This window comes from Artemia sp. Qi Xiang Cuo, chromosome 21 (assembly GCF_049724085.1).
Source record: "Artemia sp. Qi Xiang Cuo chromosome 21, ASM4972408v1, whole genome shotgun sequence".
Taxonomy (NCBI): Eukaryota; Metazoa; Arthropoda; class Branchiopoda; order Anostraca; family Artemiidae; genus Artemia; species Artemia sp. Qi Xiang Cuo.
Genome location: NC_142814.1, coordinates 9376399 through 9394588, shown reverse-complemented (window position 1 = coordinate 9394588; position 18190 = coordinate 9376399). Strand labels below are relative to the sequence as shown.

Here is an 18190-nt window from a genome sequence, read left to right as displayed (position 1 = left end):
AGTCAAATGAAAGTGCAATATTCAATTATGCTCGACAGTAGGCTATACAGTCTATGTGGGCTTAGACTGGGCCTTTTTTGTTATTTCTCTTGATTTAATAGGTGAAGGGGGTTTTCCGGGTTTAACCCCCCTCCCTCTGATGTTTTTGTCCGATGTGCAAAAACGTAAAAAAATGCATATAAAAAATTTTTTGATGCGTTTTTCAAATTCTTCTTTTTGTACACCCCCCCCTCCCAAAAAATATCCTTCCCCCGAAGAAAAATCCTGGATACGCCCTTGCTCATAGGCATATATTAAGCTTGTAAATTTTGATGTAATATTTGCAAAGCTTGTATTTTTAAATCTATTTCCGGATTTGATCCATGAAAAAAAACTATAATTTTTAATTACCAAATCTCAATTTTATAGTTTAAACTGAATTACTCATTGCTTGTCAGTATCATTTTAATAGTCTTATTTAAACTTCTGTATGTATTGTTGAATATCCTTAGATTTATTTTTTAATGACGCCAATAATTAAATTGAATTTGAACTAATTGAAGCAACTTTCGATTATAAATTTGTCTGTGCATATGCCACACTACGAGGTGCCGCTACCCAACGTTTTGGATGTGGGAGGAGCCACCATATTGTTCTGACAGGTAGCTTTTTTTGCCTACCAATCCGAAAAAGGCCCCCACGTGTGACGTCCTGGTAGAACTTGACCCCTTTAAACCATTTCCCCTGCATAATGCGTATATTCCTAAGCATGACCAAAGTCAAATATTATTTTCTTTTAGATGTTTTATCTACTTAAATGCAAATTTAGTTTGAAAAAATGTGGTTAACGCCCAGTTTGGTTGTACCCAGTCTAATCATACCCGTACAGCTATTGTAGTTAGTCAAACTTCTGCATTTTTCGATTGAGTGCGCATGCCTTTGTTTATATTCGTTTTTTTCTTCCAGTAGTTAGTATAAAATTGAAAAGTGGGGTCTGTTCCGAGTTGCCAACTCTTTGAAACCTTTGAAGTGCCAAAAAGAAGACAGGATAAGATGGGAAGCAAAACAAAAGGTATGTGATTGTATTTTAGTTTTTAATATTCTTTTATGGAAATATTTTCAGTTCTGCTGTATCTATGCTTTAACCCATTTAACGCTTTTAGTTAAGTAGTTGTCAAAATGTTCCCTTCCAGCCAGGGGCAGAATTTTGTTTTGGGTTCAAGAAATGTATTTATATGAGAAGCTTAATTAAACAAGGTAATTCTGGATGAAAAAACCCTTGGAATTAATCTTTGAAATTAGTCGGAATAAACTAAGATACAATAAGCTACAGGTTAAATTAATCCGAATAAACTGAAATTTCGGTAAACATCTCTATTTTCACATTATTTAGATAGGATGAAATACATTTTGAGCCCTTAAAAAGGCTCAAAACAGCCCGTAGTAACCAAAAGTCTAAAAATGTGTTTCTAAAAAACTCTGTCCGGACAAAAAACTTTGTCCGATGTGCAAAAACGATGTGCAAAATGTGTTTCTGTGAGAAAAATTATTATTTGTTGCAGATTCAAAAATGGGAATTATTAGAAACACGTTATCTATTTCTATTAGTCATTAGGCAATTATTAGTCTTAATAGTAAACTACCATTTTGAAAACAAGTGTGCAGGAATTTTTAAAACGAGCCTAAAACCCCTCGAAAATGACGTTAGTGTTTAGGCGTGACATCATTTTCAAGGTTTTTCCGGTGCTTCCTAAAAATCTTTTCAAAATTGTTTTCAAAATAACATTTTACTATGAAGACTAATGAAACTACAGTAATAATTACCATTCCTGAATGAGGTACAAAAGGTAATTTTTTCTTACTAGACATTTTTTTTTTCAGACACATGATTTTATACTTTTTTTTACTATGGGCTTTTTAGCCCTTTTAGTCCCCTTAAGGGCTCAAAATTTAATTTCCCCAGAAGCGATTATTGAATTTGGAATGAGCATAAAAAAGGCATGTATTCACTCTCATTCTAGCTGAATTATGTGAAAATGTAAATATTTACCTAAATATCACTAAGCTACAAGTTAAATAATAAAAGTAAAAAACATAAATGTAGCTAAATAAAAAAAAATTAAGGAATTTCATGTTTAAAACAAATCGCGATGCAAAAGAATGAGAGACGGAGGAAATCAACCAAAGCTGCTTTAACTTGATATCTGGCAATATAGAGTCTACTTGCCCAAGCTAAATTCAATTACTTTTAATTAACCAGCTCTTAAGTTCTACTTTAGTATTACTTGGAGTAAACTGTTTAGCACAAATTTGGGTAATCCTACATGAAGATTCCCTCTGTGAATGAAACACAAATAAAAAGAGTAGCACTATTCGATTCCCCGATTAACAGTATTTACGAATGTATTGACCCCCCACCCCACCCCACCCCCTATGACTCTAGACTGTATATAAAGCTTTTAAGGACAAATCTGGGTAATCCTACATGAAGATTCCCTCTGTGAATGAAATACTACTAACAACTCACCGCAGCACCCGAGCCAACACAGCTACGCACGCTCCTCCTCCATCCCAATCTATTCAAAGCTTCCCTTTTTACACCCTCCCACGAGGTTCCCATTTCCTTTAAATATTTCTTTATGACGTCCTCCCTCCCCAGATGAGGACGAAATGCTGTCTGTTCAGCCCTAGACGGTTGGCCGAAAAGAACAATATTCGGCAATCTGTCATTCTTCATTCGCACAGCATACCTTGGCCATCTACACCTTTCTTTCATTATAGCCCTAGAGAGCAAAATTGAACCACATTTTTTGTACAGCCTATTGTTTGAAATACGGTCAGTCAGTTGGGCACCCAGAACAATCCTTAAGCAAGTTCTCTGGAAAACATCCATCAAATACTATAATAAAACGAGTAGTACCATTCGATTTCCCGATCAACAATATTTACAAATATATAGTGTTACCCACCCCTCCCCTTTGAACCTAGACTGTATACAAAACATCTGAAGAAAACACTATAGTATCAAATTAAACAAACGAAAATATAAAAAAACGGGTATAATATTATAAAGAAGACAGTGGCAAAAAAAAAACTTTCAATAAAAGAAAAAGGTCCGAATATTTCGACTTCATGTCCGGAAGTCTTTATCGCCGGGAGAAAAAACTAAACTAAACTAACCATATAAATAAAAGGCAAAAAACAGACAAAAAAAAAACAACTCACATATTAATGATATCCAATATTTCAACTGTTCGTCTCTTCAAATAGCACGAAAATCAAATAAAATCAGAATAGCTATGTAGCAGAGACTCGGTTTCTTTTTGATTTCTTAATGAAGTCTAACAGAATGAAAAGACATATTTATTTAAAAAAAAAATTACATATGCTCTAGGTTATAATTAAATATGGGTCAAGAAAAATTTTGGTGCGTATTATACATTGAATGGATATTTTCTTTTTCTAATCCAGCCAAAGCTCCTTGACTCTTGACAGATTTTATTTCGTTGTGATCTTTGTTCATAAGGTGAAGCTTGTTCGGGCCTGGTTGTGCAGAAAGTCATTTTTTAAGGCATTTGAGGCTTTGACCTGTCTTTTAATAAAATCGTTTTAAGTTTGGTTCAATCTATATTTATTCTCATCTCTATTAATAGTAATCTTACTTACTTACTTACTTAATCCTCATGTTGGGGTGGCGTTGAGAGCGTCGTCAACCTTCTCCACATAGGGCGGTCAGCAGCAAGGCTGGTTCAAAATCGTAAAGAATCCGAGCCAGACTTTTGGGAGGAAGACGCAAAAGATGTCCGAATCAGCGAAGTGTCTGCTCGGCAACCAGGTTTGACAAGGGTGACTGAGAGGTCATACTTCGTAGGTGTTCATTGCTGACAAAATCTTTCCATCGGATTCTCTCGATTGTCCGAAGCCACTTAGATTGAAGTGTGTCGAGACGGCGCTGGAAAGCTGCAGTCGCAGGCCAAGTTTCAGCTCCGTACAGCAGGATCGACAAGGATCTCCAAGGATCTTCATTTTAGTGGCTCGTCTGATCTTTGGCTTCTTTCAAACATGGCTCAGTCTACCGAAGACAGCAGAGGCCTTGGCCGTACGGACAACAGCTTCATGGTCGATGCAGCCGTCCGTTGAAATGATATAACCAAGATAAGTGAAATGGTCAACCACTTCGATTTGGTTCCTGACGTCTAAGTAATTAAAATTGTCGGCGTCAGACTTTGGATGCACTATCATGACTTTTGTATTCTTCCAGTTAATGGATAGTCAGGTCTTGGCAGTTTATCCCAGAAGCGTGTTTAGAGCCATGAGCAGCTGTGACGTGGAGTTCGTGACTAGTGCTATGTCATCAGCAAAGTGACAATCAGTGACAACTCTGTCCTCGTACTTGAGTCCAAAGCTTAACTTGTGGGTTGTGCAAGTCATAGCTTGATCTATAATATAGTTAAATAGCTCAGAAGCAACTGAGAAACCTTGCCTGACTATTGTTCTTGCTGAAAAGAACCTGCTACATCTTCCGTTTACTTGCACACAGCTCTCAGTCTCTTGATGCATGGCTCTGAGTAGGTGGACATATTTTGACGGGAGGCCATTATTAGAAAGGATATTCCATAGAGAATCTCGATCAACTGAGTCGAATGCTGCCTTGAAATCGACATAAGCAATGAAAAGCCTGCTGGCGGAACTCGTTCGCCTTCTCAAGAATTTGTCTTAAGGAGAATATCTGCTGCCGTTGACCGGTCAGGCATAAAACCAGCCTGTTCTACTCTGCGTTTTCGTCGGAGGTTTGCAAAACATCACTGCAATAAAACCACAGAAAAGAGCTGAGAGGAGCGTTATCCCTCTAAAGTTCTTGTACTCCCTCTTGTAAGCTTTTCTCTTCTCTAGTGGTAGAATCAGTCATGTATGTTAGTCTTTCAGGATAATCTCCAAGTTCTGCATTGCATTGAATAGCATTTGGAGCCATATCAGAATAGTGCTGCTGCCATTCTTAAGCAGCTCCGCAGAGATCCCACAGATGTCAGGAGCTTTGTGTTTTTTCAATTTCTCGAAAGCATTTGAATTTCTACCACTGAGAATGGTTTAATGTGAACATTAGCAATGACGGGGGGTGGAGGGGAATAAAATGCTCGTTTAACCGAGGTGCGGTGATTGTATCAACAATTGATGAATATGTTCGGCTATATCTGGCCCGAGTAAGGCGGGAGGATGAGGCGTGTGACCGTAAGGTTCATTATATTTTTGGAATGACTTTTGAATATGGAATCGACTTATACTACTCTTTTATCATTATAGTGTTTCGTTCATCCTCAAATTTTACTTGGAAGAGTGCTTGAAGTACTATACTGCTTAATTAGAATTAAGTTGAATATAGCAGATATCGAGGACTACTTAAGTAAAGTATTTTTACTGATGGGGTGAATCCTATGAACCAGGAGCATAGCCCTGATTCTGTTATGGAGGGTTCTCAACGTATTTTCACCTTATGAGTTGGGGTCTGTACCCTTTAAACCTTAAATGTACGGCCACAGTTATGGATAGGTGTTTACATCTGGGCTGGGCTGGGAGGATATCAAAATATGCGTCTTTTTTTTCAGCAGTCTTATCTCTACAGTATGCAGGTCCAATATCTTCAGCAGTAAAATGTTCCCAATACCTGCTATCGCACTGTAAAAAAAAATAGATATGTAAGAATGTAGAGCTAAAACAAAGAACAAGAGGATTTATTTGTCAAAATATAACTAAGAAACTTTACGTTCTTTTTCACTCGTTTAAAATTTTACACCAAAGAACCAATCAGATAGAGGTTCTTTTACTGACTCTAAATTAGGTATAACAACGGTAGGTCAATGCAAAAACGTGTAAACGGCAGGGCTATTTGGCTTCCTTCCCTGATTTGAGCTCGTGGAGTAATGTTATTAGCCAAAAACAATTTGACTATTGACGCCAGAAAGAATAGCCAATGAAATTAAAACACAATAACAACAATCTTTTCGGAAAGTGTTTTTGGAAATTTGTACTCCCACGGATTTTAAAACTTCTTGGTATAAATGACAGAATGTTAAGTTTAAACATGGTTTGTGGATGTATTTTCCCGTCGGTTTTCGATTTATCTTTTTAGTTATTCTGTTTTCTGTGCCGATACCAATGATACTGACAGATAAAGAGCCGAGGCTCTTCCGATGAGTTGAGCCTCCTCGAATTATATTTTCGAGTTGAAAATATACGAAATCTCCGTAGGATATATATGAATCATATGTATATTTACGAAATGTACGTAGGATATATATGAATCGTACGTATATTTACTGCAAACAGTAAAAGCGGATAGGATCAGGAATAACGTTGTTTTAAGTTCAAAACAAAATTTTCGTTATACTTCAAATCTTTAATACTTTGTACAGAAGGCAAGCTATAGAGCATCATAGAGCTTTAGCAGGGTAGTAGTGCTCCCCTAGACGACTTTGTTTATGCTCTTCTTAAGCTATTAAATAAAGAAAAACAAGTTTTTTCAACTGAAAGTAAGGAGCAACATTAAAACTCAAAACCAACAGAAATTATTACGTATATAAAGGTGGTTGCCCTCTCCTCAACACCTCACTCTTTACGCTAAAGTTTTCATTATTAAAAAAAACGTCTTATTGTTCTAATTAAAGGCCCTTGTGTTTCAGGAGTCATTCTTAAAGAATTGGGACACAATTCAAACTTAGTGTAAAGAGCGTGGTGTTGAGGAGGGGGCAGTATGAATTCTAAAGTTTAAATTCTGTTCCAGTTCGTTAAGAACGACTCCTGAAAAACTATGTTTGTTTAACTAGAACAACAAGAAGTGTTATTTAAAATTTCTAAAAAACTTTAGCGTAAAGAGCAAGGTGTTGTGGAGGAGTAACCCCCTTCATATACGTAATAATTCCTGTTCGTTTTGAGTTTAAAGTTGCTGTTTATTTTCAGCTGAAAAACTTATTTTTTTTTATTTAATCGCCTACAAGGCCGTATCCAGGGACCGGTTTTGGATCCCTCCTCTTTAAAAGTTCTTTTGTACCTCCCTCCCCCGAACCAAAATTCTGGATACGGCCTCGGTCACCTAGCAAAGTAACTCAGGCAATTTAGCAAAAAATTGCTGATTTCCACTTTTACCAGGCAAGTGGGCTAATTCCTTTCGTTGCCGTTGAAACTTACATTGATCTGGACAAAAAAAAGGTAGCTGGTACTGACGTGTTATAGTGACCACACCCAAGAAGTGAAGTTAGGTTGATCATAACGAAATATACCAAAATATTATGAAAATATAATAGTTTAGTAACAAAATTATGGAAACCACAACAAACAATTATAGAAAACAGAAATACCTGATCTAGATAATTTCGGAGACCACACTGCCTTTCCATGACGATAAATACAGTTCAACATAGGGATAAAATCCTTTTAATAGACAGTGATTTTCACAAACAGTGATAAAATTTAACAAAAAATACTAGATATTTCGTTAAATTTTATCACTGTTTGTGAAAGTGACTGTCTCTTAAAAGGATTTTATCCCTATTTGAACTTTTATTTAGTACCTGGTCTAACCTAACCGCCTTCATATATTAAGTATTTAACTAAGAGATACCTGCATAGTATCTTATCTCGCTTATTCTAAGCTGATTATCTCCGAGTGGACACAGAAAACCTGTTTAATGACATATCAAGAACACAGTGTGGTCGCTTATAACACGCAAGTAAAAAAAAAAAAAAAAAAATTGGAAGCTGAAAAAATGTATGCATACGTGTCTGTGTCGTAAACTGGGTCTTTGTTAAAAAGCTAGTCATTTGAACATATGCCTGTTGGTAAGGCCATATCGAGGAGAGTAGGGGGTTTAACCCCCTTCCCCCGAAATGTTTGTCCGGCTCATAAACAAGTAACAAAAATGAATATAAATAAATTTCTGATGCGTGTTTTAATTTTTTTGTAACCCCCCCCCCCGAAAATCCTCCTGAATATGGCCCTGACTGTTGATATCAAATATTTGCCAAGTTGATAAAACTGATTTCGTTTATGTGTTCAGGTTCCCGCACATCATGTCCACAAGATAGCCTGGATTTGATCCGTAGATCGCTTCGTTCAACTCACATGTCTAACTTTGAGCGATTTGAAGAGTCCACGCCCCATGTATTCATCGTTCTTGGAGCATCGGTATGTAGTACTTACCTTTTTTTTTCTTTGCTAAGGAATTTCAAATGTTTTCCCTTTTTTTTACTTTTTTTTAGTTAACCTGTCAATGTATACTTGTTGCGCCAACCTAATCGACTGGTGAGGTCCGTGAAAATGTCCGTGAAGTCCGTGAAGATATTTTTTGTTGGATTTACTCTAATTTGAAAGCCATAATGCACCGGAGGTTTACCCTCTGGTTTATCGATCTTGGGTTTATAACTTAAAACGTTAAATATCGTTTTATCTCGAACATACAATTTTGCAGAGTTGTTGTGATTTTGGAAAGTCGGAATGACATATTGATGCTTTCTTTTCTTCAGTATATTAGGATTCACAGTGTTTCTGAAATAGCCACCGACAACCCTTTCCCCTCTCCCCACCAATTCTTTAGAAGAAATGAAGGCATGTGGACCTTATTTAAGGAACCACACTAAGGTTTTCAGGCTGTGTTATTGAGGAGATAAAGTGGGCTAGTTTTAAAAAATGTCCATTCTTATGCATGTCTTATGCAGTCTTATGCATGTCCATTCGAAGCCTCATGTCCTTCCCACCGCAGACTCTCTATCAAAAAAGAAGGTATGCTGTATTTTTTTTAACTTAAAAACAGAAATCGCTGTATTTCATTACGAAACCACATTTGCTTTGCCTGATTACACGACCTAACTACATTAACATTTGAACTTCATAGTCCAAAACTTCAGCTTCATTACTTAAGATTTAAATTCACAGAATTAAATGCAATAAAGGAAAAAGTTGTCGTTGAAATAGCGTGATCTTTCCTTCTGGGGCTTAGGGTTACTTTGTGCTTGTTGTTCTTCTTTTTTTTTTGGTAACCATGGCCAATAAAGATCCTATGGAAGATGAATTTGTCTAGAAATAAATCAATGAATTTGTTTATTTTTTTCTTTAAATAAATCAATAAATTGAATAAAATGACTGAAGTTAAACAAGTCACAAATGGAATACCATTCCAAAATTGGATAGGCCCCTCTGTTATTTCTTTCGTGGCACTTCTCTTTCAATATGCCCCTCTTTTTCATGCCCTCTGTTATTCACTGGCTGAAAATCACCCTCCTTTGATTTTGTTCTTTTTTTTATAATTTTTTTTTATAGTTTTTTAATAATATTTTTTAAATATTTTTTTTAAATAATTATTTTAATTTTTTTTCTTCGTTTTTGTTTCCGTACGTCATGTCAGTAATCAAATTTAGTATATATTGATCAAACATAGTATATGTAGATTATATCCAGTTGTTAGTCTTAATAAAGGTCCTTAAAGGATATCAGTTGTATATAATATAACATTTACATTGTATAAACAAAATAAGGCAATACAAAAACATAACGCAACAATTTAATGACGCGTAAGCTTTGATTCAAAATTCAGACTAAAAATGAATAGAGGAATTACTACTAATTATCAAAAAATATAGGGAACTATGTCAATCTGGATTCACCCATTAAGAAAATGTACATTTATTACCCATTAAGGAAATGTACAATTTACTTATTAATTAGATATTAAAACTTAGTATTTTTGCTTACTTTTCATTTGATAACGTAAATGTCCATTTACCGTTTAATCCATATCGCATGCCAATATGCACATATTTACCATCATTTCCAATATGATTGTAGCTATTACTCTTCTGGATTTTATCGTTCAGTCGCTCCTATTTATATCTGTCCTCTCAAATAGGTTTTTCACCAACTCCAAAACCCAATTTGTATAACGTAGCTCCTCGTATGCCACCAGATTCACCCATAGAACTGTAAAAGAGCCACCAGTCATCCTCCATATGTGCTGCTGGCCAGACGTCTTCCCTACCAGGTTTTGACTACTGGGTAATCCGCATCAGCTCTGATGGTAGATGCAATTAAGCCTATTTTTCCACCTTCCTCCTCTTTGGGTTCCCTCTGGTTGCTGAGTCAGTATTCTTCTGGGGAGTCTTTCTGTCGCTATAGGGATAATCACTTTAAACTACTTTTTACACGCACTTCCTAGCTATATTTTAGAATCCAGTGAACACCAGTCAGTGACGACAGGGTCGATGAACATTTGCTCCATCTTATTGCGTGAGCCATGGTTTGGCAGATCATTCCTTGTTGAGATTGGCTTTGAAGCTGTCGACAATCGGAGAGATCACTGTCTTGTCGCTTAGATCATTCCACCAGCTTATCAAATAGTTGGAAAAGAAATGGCTCCTTCTTCTGGTATTGCCATGACTACAGAAGAGCTTTGCTGAGTGACCCCTGTTAGGACACGATTGGTCAAACTGGATCAAGTTATTGTCAGACTAGTGTAACTTGTAAGTTATATTTATATATCCTATTCGTCAACAGCATGCAAGAGTTAGTAGCTTGACGTTTCGACCGTCTGCATGTATACTTATTAGGCCGTTCAAGCATTTTGTTGTACGTTTTTGGACAGATTCGAGAGCCATCTGGTCTGTTTCATTGACTGGCGAGGTGACGCACATACAATATTCTTAATCTTAGTCTTACCAGACTCTTGTAGAGCCTAGTGATTACTTTTGGAGATATGCTTGTAATTGTTGGTTCGACAATTCCAAGACTCTGGTTGGTATTTGCTGTTGCAGTTCGAGCATAGTAACTGAATTTAGGCTCATCATCTACAGTAACTCTTCTGAAGTGCACACAAAAGTAGGCTGTCTCACTCTGAGATTTGTTGACATAGAGTGGTGCCATTGTAGATCATTTCTTTCTTTGTTAAACTCCAGCCTCCATATTTTAGCCTGGTCTCAAGTTTTAATGTCTGACTGTACTGTGGCCATGCTATCCCTTGTATCAATGGGGCCAATAAGTGTGAGTTGTCAGTGAACATGATGAGTTTGTTCGTCACGGTTCTTGGTACATTTCCTTAAAAAGTTTGACTCAATGCTTTCTTTCTTTAAAAGACATTGTCCAGTCAACTGCAATCATATTTATTCTGTTGTTTTCTGCTTTAATTAGAGCCTCCACTGGCAAGTCTTATCGAATGCCTTAACGAAGACGAGAATGACCTTGTCCATCGGGAGGCCCTGAATAAGGAATTCGGTTATATAATTGTATAAATCAAGCACATTATATCGACAGATCTGCTTGGTTGGAATCCATGCTGCGGTTATGACAGAAGGGTATCAGGGTTGAGGTGCTTAACTACAGCAGTCTGTACAATACCTTCAAGAAGCTTGCCAAAAGTGGAAGTAATGGCGCCGAGAATTGCAGCTTTGCTTGTGTCTCTTCCTTTGTATAGCGGGAAAATGACATGCCCTGAGTTGCGCCATAAATCCGTAACCCAATCCGTGCTCAAATAAATGCTCAAAATATTTCAATTTGCCACACAATGATGAAAAATTTCGGCTAAAAATATTTCCCTATTCAAGGTGACAGTTCTTCGTAATTTACATCACATAGTGCTCTCTTCATTTTCAAACCAATTCATTTTCTGGACAATGCACTATATTCACTGCTATGAATATATAAAGTATTCATCAAAAACACAATGGAACCAGCATCGTGTCAATGAGCCAAATTAAAAATCCTCGGGACCACCGTTCACATCACTAGAAGAAGCATCTTTTAACACTGCTGTTCAAATTTTCTTATTCCAGCTGCAAGTAGGGTCAAATTTTGTCTTCTTTCTATTAAGTTGTTGACTGATAGCTGGAGTGCGGATGAAGGATGACAGATTGACGCAGATTGTCTTTTTCGGCCAACTGTCGAGGGCTAAACAGATCGTCCTCGTCTGGGGTGGGAGGACGTTATGAAGAAAGATTTAAGGAAATGGGAACTTCCTGGGAGGGTGTTAAAAGGGATGGTTTTAAAAGAATGGGATTGAGGAGGACCGTATCTACCTGTGTTGGCCTCGAGTAGCTTAGTGTTGGGGTGAGTTGTTAGTAGTAGTAGTTAGTTGTAACGTTGTAAATCCTTTGAAAGGAATAGGTAATTTAGCTCCTTTTCACTGTGAGCCAAGCACATTTACAAGAATTTATTTCAAAAGGAGTGGAGGAGGGCTAATCTAAAAATTGGGGAATTATATGGCCAATATAGGTAATCAGGGAAGGAACCATAGAAATCTAGAGATCTTGGGGAGGAGCCTGACCCATCCGCCCCCAATTTCAAGCTAACAGGCCTGCAGTGGATGGGTTTTTCTTACCAACCCGTTCTTCTTTTTCGTTTAAGTGCATCATAATAATTATAATAATTTATTGGCGGAACACGGTACATCAGTTTTTCAAAAGAATTTAAACGATTATTTTTCTGGGGATAATTGTTGAATTTTATTATGGGTGGTAGGGTGGGTGGGAGGAAGGGTGAAATGGGGTGGTAAGGATGGGCTGGGAAGGTATGGGTGGGAAGGGGTGTAAGGGAGGGCAGAGTGAAGGAGGGGGAGTTGAGTATTGAAGAGTGATGGAGACTGGATTTGTTATTATTATTTTATTTTTATTTATCTATTAATATTTTTAAATCAGTTATTTTTTTATTTTTGTTTAATATATAGGTTATAGTTTATTTATTGTTGGTTTATTTATAATAGAATTATTTAAATAGTTAAGGCTTTTGTTGTTAATAGTTGAATTAGCTGGTAAGTAGTTACGTGGACTTTCGCGCGACCACAAACCCTCGTAGGTTTTCTCCAGCGCGAAAGTGTTGTTTAGTTTATTTATTTGTGAATGTGAAAATAAAAATCTTAGACTCTTAGCAAGCCAAACTTGTTATTCATAATTACACAACACAAAAATAAACAATATAAATAAAAATCTCCTTTTCCCCTCCCCAAAAAAAGAAAATGAATTTATATCCTTTCTTTTCCCTCTTCATTAATATATTTACAAACCAAGCGATTGTCCTTATCATACACCCCCCCCCCCCAAAAAAAAAATTTAAAATTCTCTCCTTTCTTTCATCTCTTCATTGATATTATTTGAAAAAAAACTACGTTTTCTAAAGAGTTAAAGAGGCTGAGTCACAAGTTCGAACTTTAACACGTACAGGGATTAGTAGGTACAGTTGGGGGGCTGCCGCCCCCCAAACCCCTGCTTCCGTATATGAAAGGGGCTGTGCCCTCCTCAACGCCTCGCTCTTTACGCTAAAGTTTTTATTGTTTAAAAAAAGAGTTGTAAGAAAGACAAACTTTAGCGTAAAGAGAGAGGTGTTGAGAAGGGCACAGCTCCTTTCATATTCAGAAGCGGGGGTTTGGGGGTGGCAGCCCCGCAACTGCACCTCCTAATCCCTGTACGTTTTAAGGTTCGAACTTGTGACTTAGCCTCTTTAACTCTTTAGAAAACATAGTTTTTTCAAATAATTTCTGCACATTTTTGTACAGTTTATTACTTATTATTGTTTGACAAACTGTTAGCTGATCTTTTCAGGAGTTAAAGTTGGGGGGCTGCTGCCCCCAAAACTCCCTGCTCTTAAAAATTTTTGTGTTACGGCTTTTAATTCCTGAATACTCAAATCAAAAGCACACAAAAATTTTTCTTTTTTCAACTTTTGTTTAAGTATGTGGGTTTACGGCATGTTAACGAAGCAGTGGAGACTTACCGGTAAGCTGAACGCCAACTGTGATATTCTTCTAGAGACGCCTGTTGAGCCGAAGGATTTAATAGATTGGATTTAAAAAAGAAACTGAGTTTCTTTTTTAAGCTTTAAATTCAGTATATAAAAAATTTTCTCTGACAGGGAATCGAACCCGGATCTTCCGCCTGTCAGTCAGGAACAGCTACCATTGTACCACAGAGACACTTGTTATATTATTTTAGTCTCTCGTATCTATTTTTGACGCAAGCAAATCCCCACAAAACTTGATATTTGTTTTTTTGCAAATACAGAAGGAAGGATTGGATTGAGGTGAATTTTTGAGTATACGTTCCCATGCGCCAGGACAGTTTGTTTTATATATGCAAGTCCGATCGGACAACGTTAAAGAGAGGATGTGGTGGGAAAAATTAATATATACGCTAACAGAAAAACGAGGTTCTTGGTAAATGTAAATTCGGGGGATAATTTTTTCGGTCTGAAAATATCAAAAGCCCTTAACAGGTCGAATTCCGCTTTGAATGAGTCCTCATTCACCCGGATCCGTTGCCAACTGTGGCCTGTAGGCGTGGCTGATAAAAAAAAAAGAGAAATGAACATTAAGTGGCTATGTTTGTTTTTTGGAAAACAGGGAAGTAGTGATCGGATTGAGCTGAAATTTCGAGGATAAGCTCCCGGGCCCTAGGATAGATTAATCTCTAAATTTCAGCCCAATCGGACAACGTTAAAGGGGGGCTGTGATCGTAGGGTCGTAACTTCCGGCCCACTTTTACCCATGAAGATAAAGTCAGAGGGGGGGGGTGAAATTTTGCACGTTTCTTAGTTGGAGCTTGGGCTACAAAATGCGATCACCGCTGTCTCTCTGCAACCGCTAGGACCAGAAATTGCTTAACATTGTGGTGGGTCGCCTCTTTAGAGAGGCACAAGTGTGCCTCCTTGATACGTAAAGACCTGAAGGATTGTCCTTTTTGCGGTCTTCTGCAGGATCCATGGGGACTCAACGGTCTTACACCCCTAAAAACAATCCAACGAGAAAATAGGTGGCACTGTATGAATGTGGGCCACATCATCCACTCCAAAGTTGCATCTGGGTTAAGCAGAATCTGCACCTGAGACCAGCCTTGTTCCTGCATAAACCATTTTTATGTTCTATAGCACAATATTATGTCGTTTTTATTATTATTTTTCTTTAGGGTGATTTAGCGAAAAAGAAAATTTATCCAACTTTATGGTGGTTGTTTCGTGATAATCTCCTGCCCTCAAACACGCGCTTTGTTGGTTACGCCCGATCAAGTTTGTCCGTCGCCGAACTTCGAGATAAATGCCAAAAGTATATGAAGGTCAGTAATTGTCATGCTTACCCACTGCTCTGATCTTTTATTGATTTTGTTTTTTGCCTAGAATTCATTATGACCGAAATTAGAAATAAAGGAAATTATTATTTTTATTCTATTTATTCTCTTTAGTATTTTCTAGTGTTCTTTATTATTTTGTTTAAAACTTTTACGATCTTATTTTATTATTTTATCTTTTTCCGCCATTATATCTTTAAGCAAATTCATTATGACCCATGTCAGAAGTCAAGAAAATCATTATCTTTTTTTATTTGTTGTTTGATTTTACGTTAAAAAATGGTCATTTTTCCTCTTTAGTGGTTTTGATATTTTTATTTTGTAATAATTCAACTAATAATCGAGTTTTGTTTGTTGTTTTTTTCTTCAAATTTTATTATGACTGGTTAGTGCTAAATATGTCTGAGCTGCAAAACCGTAAATTTTAATTTGCCAGATACACAGGAATGAAGGAAATCATTTTTTAAATATTGCTTAATTTCATATAAAAAGAATCAGCTATTCGGGTGGCATCTGTGGTTATTCAGGGTGACCTCTCCTATTACTGTTCTTAAAACTAAAAATGAGCAAAAAATAATATTTTTTTAAAGGTTAATGGTAAATCAAGGCCTTACCCAGGCTGGAGGGGGGTTACCTGGCCTGAACCCCCCCCCCCACCCCTTCACCCGAAATTTTGTCCGAATCGTACTAAAGTAACAAAAATGAATATAAACAAATTTTGGCAAACATTAACCTTGATAATTACTAATCTATTGCAGTCAGTGGGTCATACGTTGCAGAACTTGTAATTGTGAAACAGGTAACATAAAGGGGTCACAAGACAGTTTGTTTGTCATTTTAGTTTCCAACTTTGTTAATTAAAGAGCGATTTGAAAAATGAAAAGGAAATGTGATATAACATCGTTTTTTGCACCCAACCGAACAAGGTTAGTTATTCCTAATAGTGACGTTGACGAGTCGTTTGCGGATTGTTCATCTGCCCCTGTCGGCTTAAATAACACGGAAGCGGTTGCTGATGCTCAGGTTTGAACTAGAGAATGCTAAACTTGATTCACCTTCCAGTCCACTCGATACAGTCACTTCGCAGCACGCTATTACCCAATCTTGTTTGGTTCCAATTCGACATCGGACGGTTTTTCCGCAAATCGTTGTTACTCGACACAGCGTCTAAACTTTGTCTGCTAAAGATTCCTTGGACTCAAGGTATTGCATATACTTTTTCAATATCTGGGAAAAGAAAGTTGAAGTTTCAGTTGGTTTGGCTGATTCATTTCAGCTGGTTGTCCTATTTGCCATCTGAGGACGGTGGTTTTTGTCGATTCTGTCTTCTTTTTTCGTCCGAAACAGCTGGCAAAGGCAGCCACCAGCACTTAGGTAACCTTGTCAGCAAACTCTTCAGGAACTGGAAAGATGCTCAGATGGAAAACTGTAACTTGTTGAACTTGTTGAAACTGTAATATTTTGCGGAAACCAACAGCTTGCCCTTCGGGGTACGGACGATTCCAGTCCCATTTCACTAACGGATCTAGAACCATCTCAAATACCATCTCAAAATGATGACAATTTCAGAGCTCTTTTGCGACTAAGGGCAAGGGTTTACGAAGAAAGTCTGGTAAAATATCTTCTTTCCGCAGCAGCAAATGCTACGTATGTTTCTCCAAAGGTTCAGAATGGTCTGATTGTCGCTTGTGGAGAAATTCTTCAATAGTCCATTGTCGAAAAAGTAAACGAAGTCCTTGCTTTTCGGTGCTTGCTGACGAAACAGCGGACGTTTCCAATATGGAGCAGCTATGTGTTTGCGCCCCCTACACCTCTGCTGGAAATCTTCACGAGAATTTTCTTGGTTTTGTCCCACTTACGGATCTATCCGGACAAAGTCTCACTTCAGCAATTCTGCATTTTTTGGAAAGCCTTGGGCTTAACCTAGACAAGATGGTTGGCCAGGGGTATGATGGCGCGGCAGCGATGAGCCGCCACCTAGAAAAAAAAACGGGAAGAAAAATCGTCGTTTAGATTTTGTTTTGTAGGTAGTTAGTTTATTAACTGACGTTTTAGTCTTTCTAGTTTACTAGCGGACTGACGGTCTTCGCGGTTGTAACCCCTCCCCGAACGACCGTTAGACTAAGTCCACGGGAAGACTTTTTTTGTTACCCCCCCCCCCCCCCTCGCCCCCGGAACGAAAATCCCGGGTACGGCCTCGTGGTAAATATATTTATTATATTGAAGTTCTATGTAATATAAATCTAATTTTGTTCCTGAGTTGGTGAATCAGGCTGGTGAAACCTGATTCACCACCTCAAGAATCAGGTTAGGGAAACATGAAAAATCTGCTTAAAGTTGAACGTTTGATCTACTGAGAAAATAAAATGTCGGCACTCGTAACTTCCGAAATAATTACTAACATTCAAAGGCCCAGTCATGCTGGGCTTCTCCGTTAGTATTCTCTCTGAACAAAAATGAAAAACATTCAAATTAATGGCAATTTTGAATCTATATTTAAATTGTGTCTTTTTTAAGTGTCAATTTCTTTTACCCCATCAAACATAATCCTGGTCCGCTCTCTTGTAGATTTTGTTTGTATATGCAAATGAGTTAGCCGGAAGAATAAGATGGAACAGAAAGGACAAGAAATTTAAGGATTTTGTTTAACTAGGTCTTTTTTAGGGATTTCATTTAGCATGAATTTAAATGAATTCATTTTTGTTCATTGTGATCTTCTCCAAGGGTGTAGCTACAGTATTTTTATTGTGGGGGGAGGGGGTTCTATTGGAGTAGGTGCTATTCTAGCAGTAGTGAAGAAAAATAACTTTAACAAACACGCTACTTGGTGAATACATTATAATATACATTACGTAATACATTATAAACAATAAACACACATTAAACAGTCATAAATATAAGTGCCGGTGCTTGGTTTTTACCAAAATTATCAGCAATGAGCTGCTGCAGACGACAGTAGTATAGGGTAGACAAGCTTTCGGGTGGGCGAAGGTAAATGTCGCATACATTCTGCATTTTTCAGCCAGATTCACCACGAATGCTGCAGTACATATCCCCCCTCCACTTCCCCAAAACCTACGCCCAGCACAGGATGCTCAATATCATAATTGAACCAAGCTCT

General features: G+C 37.4%; 1 protein-coding gene across 2 annotated transcripts in view; it reads left to right on the top strand.

Moving 5' to 3' along the window:
• Zw (glucose-6-phosphate 1-dehydrogenase Zw) overlaps positions 1 to 18190 on the top strand; it is a 134752-nt gene that overhangs the window by 35443 nt on the left and 81119 nt on the right. The window contains exons 2-4 of one of the 2 annotated variants that reach the window (XM_089107006.1): positions 946 to 1051; positions 8031 to 8158; positions 14911 to 15057. In XM_089107006.1, the coding sequence (XP_088963132.1) occupies positions 1033 to 1051; positions 8031 to 8158; positions 14911 to 15057 (294 nt within the window). In that variant the 5' untranslated portion in view covers positions 946 to 1032. The remainder of the gene's footprint in view (positions 1 to 945; positions 1052 to 8030; positions 8159 to 14910; positions 15058 to 18190) is intronic. The other variant, XM_089107007.1, reaches the window with a different exon arrangement.